Here is a 14,117-nt window from a genome sequence, read left to right as displayed (position 1 = left end):
GTTTAAGAAGAATTAGTATGTCTTATTGTAGTGAGCATTTGTACCGAATTACTGCATAATGAAATAAGAGAAGTGGGGAAAAAACCTTTATCCCTGCCAAGAAGATGGAGTCAATCAGCTTGCGGTTGTGTACTGCTGCACTGTTTTTCCTTTGCTCTGACTGCTGAATGAGCTACACTGCCAGGTCAGACCTCGCGACTGCCTGCTTACTTTACCCGCCGTTCTTTATGAGCAAACGGTTAGCTTTCCGATTACCCTGTTCAGAAGGTAAATGCTGATGTGCTCTGAGTATCTACAAACTAAAGTTTTCATCACACTGTAACCAGAAGGAATGAAAATACTTAGGGTATTGGTCTTTGTGGAGCATCTCTTGGTCACTCTCATGCATCCATTAGCCTTGTATCCGTAACAACAACCATCTAACGTATTTAAGGTGTTGACCTTAGTATTCTCATCGAGAGAAAAGGAGCGTGTCCTCCCTTCCAGATGCTTTCCTTTATGCTTATTGCCATACCAGTTTATCCACGAGCCTTTTGGCAGCAAACCCAGGAGGTAGTCTGATATTAATAAATTACCTGGAAAACCCTGAATCTACTGCCATCCCCAAGAAGCAAGTCTGAAAACCTGTTTCACCTTCCAATAAGGCTGGTGTTTGATTTCAGAGGTGTTACAAGAAATCTAGTATCAGCAGTTGAAATTAAATGTAGAGCCTTGACTAGGTCTAATTAGAAGTAATGTACCCCTATAAAAATTAAATACTTATTTGTAGGTCTTTGTCAGTTATTGTTTTTTGCCATAAATGGAAACCCAATTTTGAATCTTTGTTGACCCATATTGATGGATTTATATCTATTTACAAAATTAATCGGAGCTGATGTGGTTTACCAGAAAAATCTGGTTGAGGAAACATTTTCAAACGTGCATTTACATTCAAACTACTAAGCACAGCCAAAAAGTGTGTGTTGGTTGTGGATAATTGGGGTAAATATTTTTTCAGGTTTCATTCATTTGGAATCTAGGTTAAAATAATTTAAGAGCTGTTTGAGTATTTTGGACTGGAATACCTTCTTTTTATTTGCACAGGAAGTGTTTCTCCATTATCTGCAGCGACTGGACAAAAGTAGCAAAGCTGTAACACAGAGTTGAATTAAAGTGACCGGGTCATTCAGGTCCTGTTGGAGGGGGGTTTATGATGGTTTTTAAAACGTGGTTCATAAGAGTTCTGATTTGCATTTACAGTGAGCTTCTAAAACGGTGCCAATTATTCACAATTAGAGTAAATATTTTTCAGGTTTCATTCTTTTGGAATTGAGGTTAGAACATTCAGTGAAAATATTCAGTGGCACTTCTTACTAAACCGGGTACGTCTGTGTGGGAAGTAGTAAGAAACACACCAGAAACCTCTGTTTGGTGTTCCAGGCAATTTTAATTTTACATGAAAAAAATGCCAAGCCCCTCAGCTGTAACACTGAGTAAAAAAAACATTTGACACTTCAAGTTTTGGCCTGTTAATTTTTTCAACTGTAAATAGGTACAGTAATTACCTTCATCCATTAACAGACTATTTGCCCATTTTGCTAAACTGAGGTTTCATGACTGGAATGCAGCAGCATGGCATTGACTACACCTGGCCATGGATGTGCACAAGGAGAGGTGACTATGACAATTTGCCACGTGCTGGGGAGCAGAAGTGGAGAGTGGGGCAGGTGGGGACGCAGGAGGGTGCATTTGCTGGCTGGAAGAGCCTTTGCTGCTCCAACATTTGTTTCACGCCTTTGCAGGGGACGGGCAGCGGGATGGAGGGCGGGGGTGTTCAGGGTCTGCATTGAGCCAGAATTTGATGTTGCAGTGAGTTAATAACTGTAAGGGATTTTCAACATGGAGTGAGTTACATTAGTGTTGAACTGGGTTGACCCATGGCCACTTAAAAAGTAGAAAGACATGGAATTGGGCAAACAAAAGGGAACAGTAAGAGAAACCTTGCCAATTCATTCCCCCCATCTGCACATCTGTTCTCTGTATTATGGTATCCCCTGCCTTTTGTTGCTTTGCCTTTCCTTCCGTATTTCTACCATATCAGAATGAAAGTTAGTCAGCATTAAACATACACAAAAATGTCAAGGAGTTTGGAAACACTGGGCTTGGTGCATCAAAGTTTATTCCAACATACTGGAATCCTCAGTCCAATGATGGTAACTTAAAGAAGGAATGATAACAATTCTCTGTAGAAAGTAATTTTTACATATTTTAATCTGATGTCACAAAAAGAAAAAAGTTTGATTTTAACAGCTGTAAAATAATATGTAATTTTGCTATGAAGATTTAGCTATCTGTTCCAAAGGCTTCATTCCTCAAATACCACACTTCATGATGTTCACAATAAAACTTGATAAAGTGAAATATAACAACTTTGGTATTTGTTATTTCAACATCAAATTGATAGGATTGTCATTAATTTTTAATTGCTAAACTCATATGTATTTTTTGGGGTACTTTAAATTGAGATGAATAGGTAATCAAAGCTTAAGGACTCCTGCTACACCGCAGACAAAACCATTTGAGAAGCTTTCCAATCATATTGATCTTTTCGATCATGCTTACTTAAGTCAGCATTTTCAAACTCATGTAACTTAGTCATCTGCAGTGAAATTTTGCCTCCTTTCATTTCAATTTCAGTTTTTCCATTTCATAGTACAATATTATGATTTCACCTGTAGGCACCTAAGTTTGTGGTTTGGGTTTTTAGACATGAGAAAGGCACATAATTCCCACTAAAGGCAATAGATGCAACCTGTGCTCAGCATTCCTGGCAACTGGATTGAATTTTGGATCTAATTCTGCAGATGTTCCAAGGAGAGGAAGTTCTGCATATGCCCAGAATTAGCAGGAGCAGCGACATTCAAATGCTGACCTTTGCATATTTTAACCAACTGCCCAAAACTCAACCAGTGATCACGTAGGGTTGGTTGTGTTTTTTTGTTTTTTCTTCCTCAACTACCCTATATGCTATTATTTGATTTTCCTGTAACACCTCTGTCTCTTTGTTTTAATCATTCTCACTTGGTATCCATGTCTTCAGCTTGTGTCAGCATGTTACCAAGTATATTACTGTTGCTACCAAAACCACTCCAGCATATTCTGCCTTAAATTTCATTGGAATTCTTGTAATAACGTTGATCAGTATGCTGATCTGACCAGTTGTAACTCTTTATGTTAACCTAAGCACAGCTCTTCTTATCCTGACATAGACTGTCCCTGTTTTAGAAATGCTCATTTTGTCTTATTGCAATCAGAATTGCCAAGTCTAGGCATCAGTTTTGCTGCAGGAATTCTTCAAGGTCTTTAAGACGGCTATCATGAGCTCTTACAATGTTAATGCAGGTCATCTTCTTAGATGTAAACAGAAATCAGAGTGTGCTAGCCACACTGCCTTATCCAGGTAGAATTTGGGCAGAAATAGGAAAAGTACCATCTGGAAGTTATGCCAATTCAATTTATACCCATTTTGCTATTTTAATACCTCTCATGGCAAACGTCAGTAAAACTTAGTACATAAATAAAATCATCTGCTTTGCCTGTGATTCTTTGCAGGGTAAATGCTACCTTCTGATCAGCAAAACTTCAATTAGCCAGATGTTTTGTGAAGTTCAGGAATAGGGACAAGCCAGATTTATTTGTTCGTTTATTTGTTTGTTTGTATCAGAGAAAGATTTAGAAATATGGTCTCAAATGATAAAAAATTAGCCAAAGGAACACTGAGCCACATGAAGCCCTATCTTCTCTTTAATACTGTACAGTAGCTGTTGGTAATGTTTAGAATAATGCTTCTATTCCAGTTTTCATAACAAAGCTATTTTACAGCAAACGTAAGTGTTATTTTTAAGAATTCTACAGATCCGTTTCACTTTAATCTGTCCTTTTAAAAAATACTGATTTTTCAATTAGTTGCTTAAATATATTTGAAATTATAACAACAGAAGCCAGCCTGAAGTACAATAAAAAATTAAATGTCTGCTTTCAATGCATTTTTGCTACACAAACCCACATGATCAAGTACTAACATTGTAAGCATATTTCTGGCACACACATAAAAATAATCACATAATGCATACCCAGATGCTTATGGTAAACTATGCTTCTGAATACTCTGAACAAGGGCTGTGATTCCAAAGAGCAGATAGATTCAGCAGCTGCAGTGGTTGCTGCCCCAGATGTCTGCCAGAGGTTCCCATCCCTCTGCTGCTCCTCAGCTGCCATGGGTCTCAGCTCCCCACGCTAACTCACAGACTAACTCACAGATTAAATTGCCAGCTACCAAACCGGTGCACTCTCTGAGGAAAGAAGAGATGCCCCATGCAGCTCTCCAACTTTTGGGAGGGAAGCAGGGCAGGCATCCAGCACAAGGAGACAAACCTCTGGCAGCCAAAGCTAGGTTTATCTAGAATTACAAACGGGAGCCCTAAGATACAGCTCAGTCAGGTTGAATATGCCTACCACATATTAGTGCAAACCTACCCTCTATGGCTCGCAGTGGCTTGAAAGGAAAAGCAAACCTTTTAAAAGTAAAGTGCAGCAAAAATGTCTATGTAGAAACTGCCGTGAGTTTTTAAGTCGACGAGTTCTGAATTAATGAAACGTGCCGACCAAGACAGATCGCGACCCTCATTGTGCAGGAAAAGTCTTTCCGTTTGGAAATTTCACGCTCATGCTTTTTTAGGGTTGATTTCTTTCTGGCCATTTCTTATTTTCATGGCCTTTTTGGGGCTGCTGACCAGCGGGTTGGTGTTCCTGGCTGATGTTTTTGGGGCTCCACTCCGACCACTACGTCCTGCATTCTGGTTCTTACTGCGGGCCGTTCGCAGCTTTTGTTCTTGCAGTCTCTGTTCCCACCTCTGTGGAAAAGAAAACAGAAGCTCAGTTTATCCTGAACCACTGACACCAGTGCCACTTTTAACAGCTTTGTGCTCTGTCTTGCAGGACTGTTGAGGCACATCTCATGCCTTTTCAGAAATACAAGGGTGCTGGCAGCATGCCATCACAAAAAGACAGGGTCCACACAGAGAGACTCCCTTGCAAACACTTTCTTTGCTGTCTTACTGCATGTGCTACTTGACTTTTCCTCAGGTAAGTCTACAGAAAGCAGACTATCCTTTCATAATACACATTTAAACACACAGATACCACAGATAAGGTGGTATTTACTTTCTGGTTCTGCTTTTCACTGGGGTAGAGAGGACTGGGAATGAAATTGCTTATGTTACAGACAGACAACAGAGATGACCACTGAAATGACAGTGTTCGGAGTTGCAATGGGATGGTTGTGACTAAGGCACCTGCAGCTTTATTCAGCAGCATCCCTCAGATGTTTTCAAAAGCAGTTATTTCAAAGAGCCCACCAAAGAGAATAGCTGTCAGACTTCCAAACCCAAAAGTGCAGTGGTTAGAAAACAGGCTTTTACAGTGAGGTTAAGTGGTTAGGTGGTCCAAAATATGGAGAGATCCACAACTCTGCAGCAGAAACTGCAGTGTTTCACCTGTAGGAACAGAAACACTTATTTAAGGAAAGCAAGGTAGATAGTAGGACCTAGAAAGAGTTTCACCTCTCTTCCCCATTAATAAATTTTCTCTTCTGAACCTCCCAAATGCAGGGGATTTGCACAGTAAACAAAGCAAGAGAAGTGCTCTCCAGCTTTCCTATTGAGTGTCTCTGCACTGATCCTGTTGCAACTCAGGTTCTTGTCCCGGTTAGAGAAGAGACCAGCCATGTAGTGGTTATGTTAACAGCTGTCTTCTGTGGTCCACAGACAGCTCAAAACATTCATTTTAGGTGGTAACTCAAGATAAAAGTTGGCATGAGTCTTCAGAGGTGAATGATGGGCATTAAAATGAAGCCCCTGTGATACCTAGCTCCATACTGGTTATCTTTGTGTAGCCAGGGTCATGATACGCCTCTTCATAAAAGAAAAACTATCAGCAGGCATTTAGGCGTGTCATGCTCAAACATGTTTAAATGAGGATTTAACTTATGAAACTATTAGTATAAGAGGGAATGGCCCATGGTTGGAGAATTTTTTTGTTTGGGAGTCATGCATCTATTTGACGGTCTGGAAATGAATGTCCAAATAGGTTTCAGGACACAATTAGAAACATCAAAATAGTGTGAGGAGGCCACTCAAACACACCGCGTGCCAGTAACAGGCCATTAAGTTGACAGCTAAGGGATTTCAAGAGTCCGAGTCATACGTCAGTATTCTCCCAAATCCCACATGGTATCATCTAGAATAGAATTTCTTTTAAAGACTTAAAGCATGTTTTCTGTTTCACACATAGGTTTTACATGAGTGAGGAGAAAAGGGAATGATAACAGAATCAAATACAATTTCCTGCAAGAAGATGGTCTGTAATCCAAAAGCTTCTATTGATGGATACACGCATCTTTTTTCCTCCTATCAACTGCCAATTAGCTCATAATTAAAATAAATATACATGTATGTCCTTAATTGTCTGAAACCTTTTCTGAATTCCAGAAATAACTTTCTTCCATGTCTAAAAGTGTGAGGAATAGCCAGTCATTGTCTTGATCCACCCTTTTCATTATAAAGAGGAGTTTACAAGCAGGGAGTGACAGCAAGCGGTATCCTGAAGCCCCAAAAAGGCATCTGCTGCTCCTGCCTCCCAGGTCTCTGTTCTATAGACTTTTATGACGAAAGGCTGCGAGAACTGGGCTTGTTCAGCCTGGAGAAGAGGAGGCTCCGAGGAGACCTCATTGCAGCTTTCCAGTATCGGAAGGGGGCCTACAAGGGTACTGGGAGAGGACTTTTTACAAGGGCCTGTAGTGATAGGACAAGGGATAATGGGTATAAATTGAAATCAGGGAGGTTTAGATTGGATATCAGGAAGAAATTCTTCCCAGAGAGGGTGGTGAGGCACTGGCCCAGGTTGCCCAGAGATGTTGTGGATGCCCCATCCCTGGATGTCTTCAAGGCCAGGCTGGATGTGGCTCTGAGCAACCTGGTCTAGTGGAAGGTGTCCCTGCCCATGGCAGGGGGGTTGGAACTAAATGATCTTTTAGGTCCCTTCCAACCCAAACCAGTCTGTGATTCTATGATTCTATGATTTCCAATGTTCCCTGAAACCAGTGAGGGGATGCCCAATACTTCCAGTGGGTCTTTATTGGGAAGCAACTGGTGAGAAGCCTGTGTCTCCAGCCTGCAATCTTTAATACAGCAAAGGCCATTTATCCACTGCAGTGAAATGGACTAAAAAGTTTAAATTTTCACTTATACTTACATGTAATTATGAGGTATGAAAATGTTGAAGTGAAAATAATAATACCCAAAAGGTTTATGGATATCTGAAAGTCAAGCAAGTTATTCGATGAAGTAGAACAAAGGTGTTGAACTTTTAATCAAGAACACTAGCATTCTTTTCTTTGGTGGTATTTACCTTAAATCTCTTGTTTAGTTGATCCTTCCATTTTTCAACTAGACATCCATCAAGAAGCATCAACCTGAAAATTAAGAAGCACATACGAGTTATAGATATTTCTGATTCTGATTCCTGAGATGTCACTCCAGATGATTTAACACAGACTGAGGTTGAAATGAACTAGCAGGTAGTGGTACTGACAGTTTTTGTGTGTGGGACAATAGGCAGATAAATATTTTTCTCCATCCCCAAATGCTTTCTAATGGATTTATAAATGCTTACACAGATCCTTCTGAACTTCTATTTTAAACTCTGTAAAAACAGAAAAGTGTTTTCAAAAGAAATCAAGTTTTACAGCCATAACTGCAGCACATGGTCCAGTATTGAAAAAACATTCAGACCCCTTTGTTCTCACCTGCAGCTACCCTGCAGACGAAAACCGTACTGTCTTGATCACTGTAAACAGAAAGCGATGGGTTGGGTAACATCCCATGAAAATGTTTAAATATCTTTATCACCTACATTTTTTCTTATGTCCACTATACGTTTGTGTTTGTGCATGTGTGTTGTGTGTGTAGAAGAGCAGTTTAAATTAATGTATTTTGCCTTTGAATTGGAAAAGAAGCTAGGTTTTACATGCATCAGTTAATAAACCTCAGCTGATGAATGGTTAACATGTTATTTGACCACTTACTATTGTCTTCATTGCTACATATAAATACATTAGGACATTATTCTGTACTTGCTACATGTAACTACTTAGTGAGTTCTTGAAAGTACATTGATAATTTGTATGGGCAGTGATATTTACGTACCAATGAAATCTGTCTGGCTCCTGCATGAAAATACTCAGTCTAGGTGTTATGAAATGAACAAGAGTATAACTATTTAATGTATATGCCTTAAGCAGCTTCTAAAATAGTTTATTCTAAAACAGTCTGATGTCACACCTTCTAAGTCCCACCCTAGAAACAGCTATTTTATAACACAGGGATGCTGGAATGTCTGTATCTCCTCTACTGCTAACTATTTAACTATTTTTACTTTTAGTCTTTTTTTTTTTTTTTTTAGATACTGGGCCTTAATATGCCCTAATATCATTTCCCTAATTCTGGAAGGCTTTACTTAAACATCAGTGTTGTCTGAAGACATGAAAATACCGTTATAAATGCGCATCATTTCATACAGCACCTCACTGGCAGGTGAAGTTTACACGGCGCGGCAGGGCCTGACTGCCCAGTTTCCACAAACAGCATTGGTGCTCATGCCAGTTCAAAAAGCCTACAACATGCTGCCACTCGCAGATGTCAGCCACCATGCATCTACGCTGCCCAAACATGAAAGTACCAGAGTGAGTGCAAGCCCTGCAGAATCAAGACCAACATGACATACATCTCCTTTTCTTTCCGAGGAGAGATTAGAGAATTAGCATATAGGATTGGCATTAAGGCCACATGACAATGAATGAAACCAAAACACGGTATGCATCTGATACAGCTTCTGTTCAGGTCAAATTATTGAGTGAGACCCTAGCCCTGTTGACAAGCAGCGGGTGTTTTGCCACTGACTTCAGCAGAGATACAGCTTCCACTCATTTTGCTTCTGGCATTTTAAAAAGCTACTGTAACTCAAAACCTTCTGTTTGCGTGCCACTGAGTTCAACAGGAAACACATATAATAGTCTATGTTTCTTTTTCAAATCCCTTTTAGTACACTATATGAAATTAAAAACCTCAGTGACCTTTAAAAACCATCACAAAATATTTAGTGAATGGTGTGTTTTTCCATAGTAATGGAGAAGCAGATTGCAATCTTTCACTTGTGAAATCTCCTCTCCCTGGCAGCCTCCAGAGGGTCCTCTCCAACAAAGCTCTGCAGCTCAGAGCTCCTCGTTGGCAATCTTGGTCGTGGTCCTTCTGCATGGCTCAGAGCGTGTATCCCTAAAATGGTTAACGTGACTAGAGGGCTCTAAATTAATCTTTGTGAAATACTTCCAGACCTGGAGAGGCAATGTGCTGTGGAACAGTAAAATAATGTGCCTGTTAGCTCACTAAAGAGAGTTAAGGCAATAAGGTATCAGACGGCAACTTTTAGAAACACCTACAGAACACACTTAAAATATCAACATAAAACTCATTGAAAACGTGGCGATGTTCCGCACCAAGTTCTGCACGTAGATGTCCCCTCACAAGCGCCCATGTTCAATCAGCAGTCACACGGCTGCACGCAGAACCAGCCTGCACAATGTACGAGCAGCCTCCCTGCCCCACAGCACAGAGCCACGCGTACCTACCACACCACAACCTCTTCTGTTGGCATCGGCGGCTGCTGGTACACCCCGTGTGCTAACGGGGGGGAGTGGGATGTCCCCTTCTGCCTCAAGGACTCGGAGAGAAAAGGGAGCTGTGATTCATCACTCCCTTCCCTCCAGACCAGCATGCTGGATTTCCTTCCACGCCTGGGGCTAGGCTGACTGCCAGATGAAAGGTCTGGTAAAGTTAGTTTTGTTTTGTCTTTTAATCACACAGCAAGACTGGCAAGGTGCTCTGAGAGTATTTACTTTTCACCCGCCATCCGGGAGCCAAAGCGCCAATGGCTGCAGCTTTGGCCGGTCCCAGTACAGCTGTGGGATCAGAAACATCCCACTGATGGCACTGAAGTACGGAGAGGCCAGCGGAGAAAGCCTGGCTCTGCTTCCAGCTGCTCTGCAGGCAGGAGATGTACACCATCTCCTGCCCCCTCCCCTGAGGTCAGTGAGGCAGAACTATGCCTTCTCCCTGGTCCTGCTGACATGGAACACCATCTACAGCCACCGTTGAGTTTGTAGCATACGAAGCTGCTTTGTTCTCTTGTATCAAAAACAGCGTGGCCAGCAGGTCCAGGGATGTGATTCTCCCCCTGTACTCGGCACTGGTGAGGCCGCACCTCGAGTACTGTGTTCAGTTTTGGGCCCCTCACTACAAGAAAGACATTGAGGTCCTGGAGCGTGTCCAGAGAAGGGCCACAAAACTGGTGAAGGGTCTGGAGAATATGTCTGATGAGGAGCGACTGAGGGAACTGGGCTTGTTTAGCCTGGAGAAGAGGAGGCTGAGAGGAGACCTGATCACTGCCTACAGCTCCCTGAAAGGAGGTTGTGGAGAAGTGGGTGTTGGTCTCTTCTCCCTAATGCCAGATGATCGGACGAGGGGGAATGGACTCACGCGGCGCCAGGGGAGGTTTAGATTGGACGTAAGGAAGAAGGTCTTCACCGAAAGGGTTATCACACACTGGAGCAGGCTGCCCAGGGAGGTGGTGGAGTCACCATCCCTGGATGTGTTTAAGAGACGGGTGGATGAGGTGCTGAGAGATATGGTTTAAGTGGCGGACAGATACGGTTGGACTGGATGATCTCTAAGGTCTTTTCCAACCTAGTGATTCTATGATTCTATGATTCTAAGCATCTCATACCTACGGAAAGAGGTCCTGGAAAAACACTCTCAAACAGCTGGAGGTGCCTGAACTGCTGCACGATGCATTAAGCCTGTCAGCACTTAATGCCACCAAGGATTACGCTCCACGTGTGAGCCCGGTTTTGAGAACACCGCATCGTGGCTCAGAGACGAGGCTGATCAACTAGAAAAAACTAATTGCAAAGGTAATTGAAACACGAAGGTGTATGTGTGAGTTATCCTATCAGCAAAACATGCTCCTGATGAGGAAGGGATTTTTGCTGGTCCTCCTTCCCATCCATCCCAGCTAGCTATAATGCTTCTCTCCACCGCATCGCCAGGGCTCACCTTGAGCGCCATTCATAGCACATGATGAGAACATCCTGCTTCGGCTGAAGAGGTGGACACTGGCAGGAGGAATTTGTAAGAAGAGGCACTTGAGACAGAGGAATTTGCGTCGAAGACTTGAGTATGTCTTTGACTTCCACCACAGTCGTTATCTCGTTGCAGTTACCTCTTTCTACGCTTTTTACTTTAGCATGAATGACTGCAATTAGAAAAAAATAGAGGCGTGAGAACAACAAACAGCCCTAGAAATGTAAACACATCTCAAAATTAAATAAAACACGTTAAATTGAAAGCTGTTGTTTCAGCGGTGAAACTAGAACTACTTCTTCATGTGTGGGCATGTACAGTGGCTTAGAATAACAGAGGCCTGATCCCGATTTGGTTTTCAGTAGGACTGTTGACAACTGTGAAATTAAATATGTGCTTAAATCTTTGCCAGATCAGGCCAAGCAATCTCGCCTGGAATCGCACACACAAACAGCTCCTTTGACTCAGACTTGTACAACCCTTTACATAAATCGGACCCATTCTGTAGCCACATCTGGCTATTTCCAATTAAGCAATGAGCAATTTACCTCACAGACAGTTAGCAAATCATTTCCCTGTAGGTTGCATCCAGGAACTAACATCTTCTCTTAAATATACGAAAAAAGGGGAGGTTTGAAACAAGTAGCCAAAAACTAAGAGGCTTAGGGTTTTTGTGATTTACCCACTCTATCTTTTGCCTTTGGATTATGCATCAGCAGTAAGATACTTACATGAAATAGACTCTGAAAAGGGTTCTTCTGACTCTGAATGCACAAACAGTTGTTTTTTACCTTTTATTGCGGAAAACTGCATGGCTGCATGGTTGCAAGAAGATGAAACTGAGAAAATTGTTCTGAGGATGATCCCTGGCTACCTTTGTACCCACAGACCCTGGCAGTACCCACCACTCCAGCATTTACCCGCTCTCTCTTGTGAGAAGTACCAAATCAGAGAAAGGAAGCCTTTCTACGCGAAGGACTTTCTCTCTAGGAAAGGTCAAAAAAACGGAAGGGTCCAATTATCAAACTATTAAAATTCTTATGCAAAAGAAGCACAAGCAGAGTATGTACCACAGGGTGAGCAGCCTGCAGCAACACTGCCCCGGATTTTCAAGTCTCATTGAAACCAAATTTTGACCAGCTAAAAATACAGTATGGCTGTAAATATTATTTTAAAGGTTTTCAAAAAAATTTTGATTTTATTTGCAACTTATTCCACCTTGTCTTTGTCTCTCAATTCATTTTCCATATGAATGGGTCTATTTGTTTCAGAGGAGACCGAATAAAAAACTACTGCTCAAAATCAAAATCTTGATTTCACAAATTCAATTGAATTAAATTTTGGACCTCAACCTGCAGTTTTTAGTCAAGCAACACTCCCACTGAAGTCACTGCAATCAGACTTTGTGTGGCTGCTGACACCTGCATTTCATTTCAGAAGAGTAATTTTATATCACTGCTTTTTCATATATTTCAGACAACCGTGGAAGTTCATTGTCCAGCCTGAACATATCACTATGCCGTACTGAGATGGATTAAGGGTTTATATAAAAAGAATACATGACATAAATTAACGAAAATGCCATGACAAAAAAAGTGCACAATTGCCTAAGTGCAGCTCGATTATTCCCACCAAACTGGGGTTTAGATATGTTTTTCTGTATAGTAACAAAGAAGCAAATAACTACAAACACTCTGACATCAGACAAATAGGAATTGACTGGGTATAATAACCCTATTGCGTAAGAATTGAATGCATCCCTTCAAGAAACAACTTTCATGCGAGAAAAAGCCCACAGAGTACAAAAGACCATGATACTATTCACAGGTAAAAGGGGTTTTCTATTGACATTGATCTGGTATTTATCTAAACATAGAATCATAGACTCACAGGATGGTTTGGGTTGGAAGGGAGCTTAAAGACCACCCAGTTCCAACCCCCTGCCATGGGCAGGGACACCTTCCACTAGACCAGGTTGCTCAAAGCCTTGTCCAGCCTGGCCTTGAAGACTTCCAGGGATGGACCATCCACAGCTTCTCTGGGCAACCTGTGCCAGTGCCTCAACACCCTTCTGACTCCCAGCATCAGACAACCAGAGAGAGGGGGAGAGCCAGGAGGGAAGAGGAATGAACACTTACATTGTCAATATGTCATGCAACATATCATAAAACCATCAGCCAACTCCTCGGCTGGCTGGTGCAAATTGCCTCTGAACTCAGTAAATCTGTGACAATTCCGCACCAGATGGAACTCTGGCTAGTAAGTAAAAGAACATGCGCGTTTGTAAGTAGTAACTTTTTACCTTGCTCCAGCTTCGTTCACATTTAGAAGCTTAATTTAGGTGATAAGCCTCTGTTGAGATGAAAACAGTGGCTGGCCAAGCAGCACGTGGTCACACTCTCATTAGACGTTAATTGCACTTAGACTCTATGAGCCTTTACAGTAGCAAGCACCATTTGGGCAGAGCGACCTGTCGATCCCTGCGCACGTTACCGGCATTTCACCATTTTTACCAGAAACACACCGTCATCTGCCCAATGCCTGCTCCTGCCTGCGCGAGCCGCACACCAGCGGAGGGTCTCGGGAGAGGACACCTAGGTGCCCTTGGGCAAAAACCCGCGTGGAAGGCTAAAACCCAGTCGGGAAAGGCTGCGGTGGAGCGGCGTCCTCGTGCCGCGCTCGCTGGACGGGGTCTGGAGCGGGCGCAGAGTGGGGTGGGACCCGCAAAGCGAAGCGTTTCCCCCCACCCCACTTACTGTAGCTGTAGTTCTTGGCCAGGTAGGTGGACAGCGTGGGCTTTGTCTTTTTGCACCTGCATCGGTCTTCAAGGGAAGAGAAGGGGAGACGGTTGAGGGGTGCCAGCGGGGGTCCCCCCGCGCCTGGCTG

At 42.4% G+C, this 14,117-nt stretch overlaps 1 protein-coding gene across 1 annotated transcript; it reads right to left on the bottom strand.

Moving 5' to 3' along the window:
- Positions 1 to 4,703: 4,703 nt before the first annotated feature.
- SFRP4 (secreted frizzled-related protein 4) lies at positions 4,704 to 14,102 on the bottom strand (the record flags this gene model as incomplete). The annotated part of the gene is made up of 4 exons (XM_010157433.1): positions 4,704 to 4,892; positions 7,447 to 7,510; positions 11,205 to 11,403; positions 13,988 to 14,102. Coding segments are annotated over 4 exons (567 nt in total), but the record flags the coding sequence as incomplete, so codon positions are not given.
- Between the last annotated feature and the right edge of the window lie 15 nt (positions 14,103 to 14,117).

This window comes from Eurypyga helias, unplaced genomic scaffold, assembly GCF_000690775.1.
Source record: "Eurypyga helias isolate BGI_N326 unplaced genomic scaffold, ASM69077v1 scaffold7068, whole genome shotgun sequence".
NCBI lineage: Eukaryota > Metazoa > Chordata > Aves > Eurypygiformes > Eurypygidae > Eurypyga > Eurypyga helias.
The sequence above is the reverse complement of the archived record's forward strand: the minus strand, read 5'-3'. Positions and strand labels throughout refer to the sequence as shown.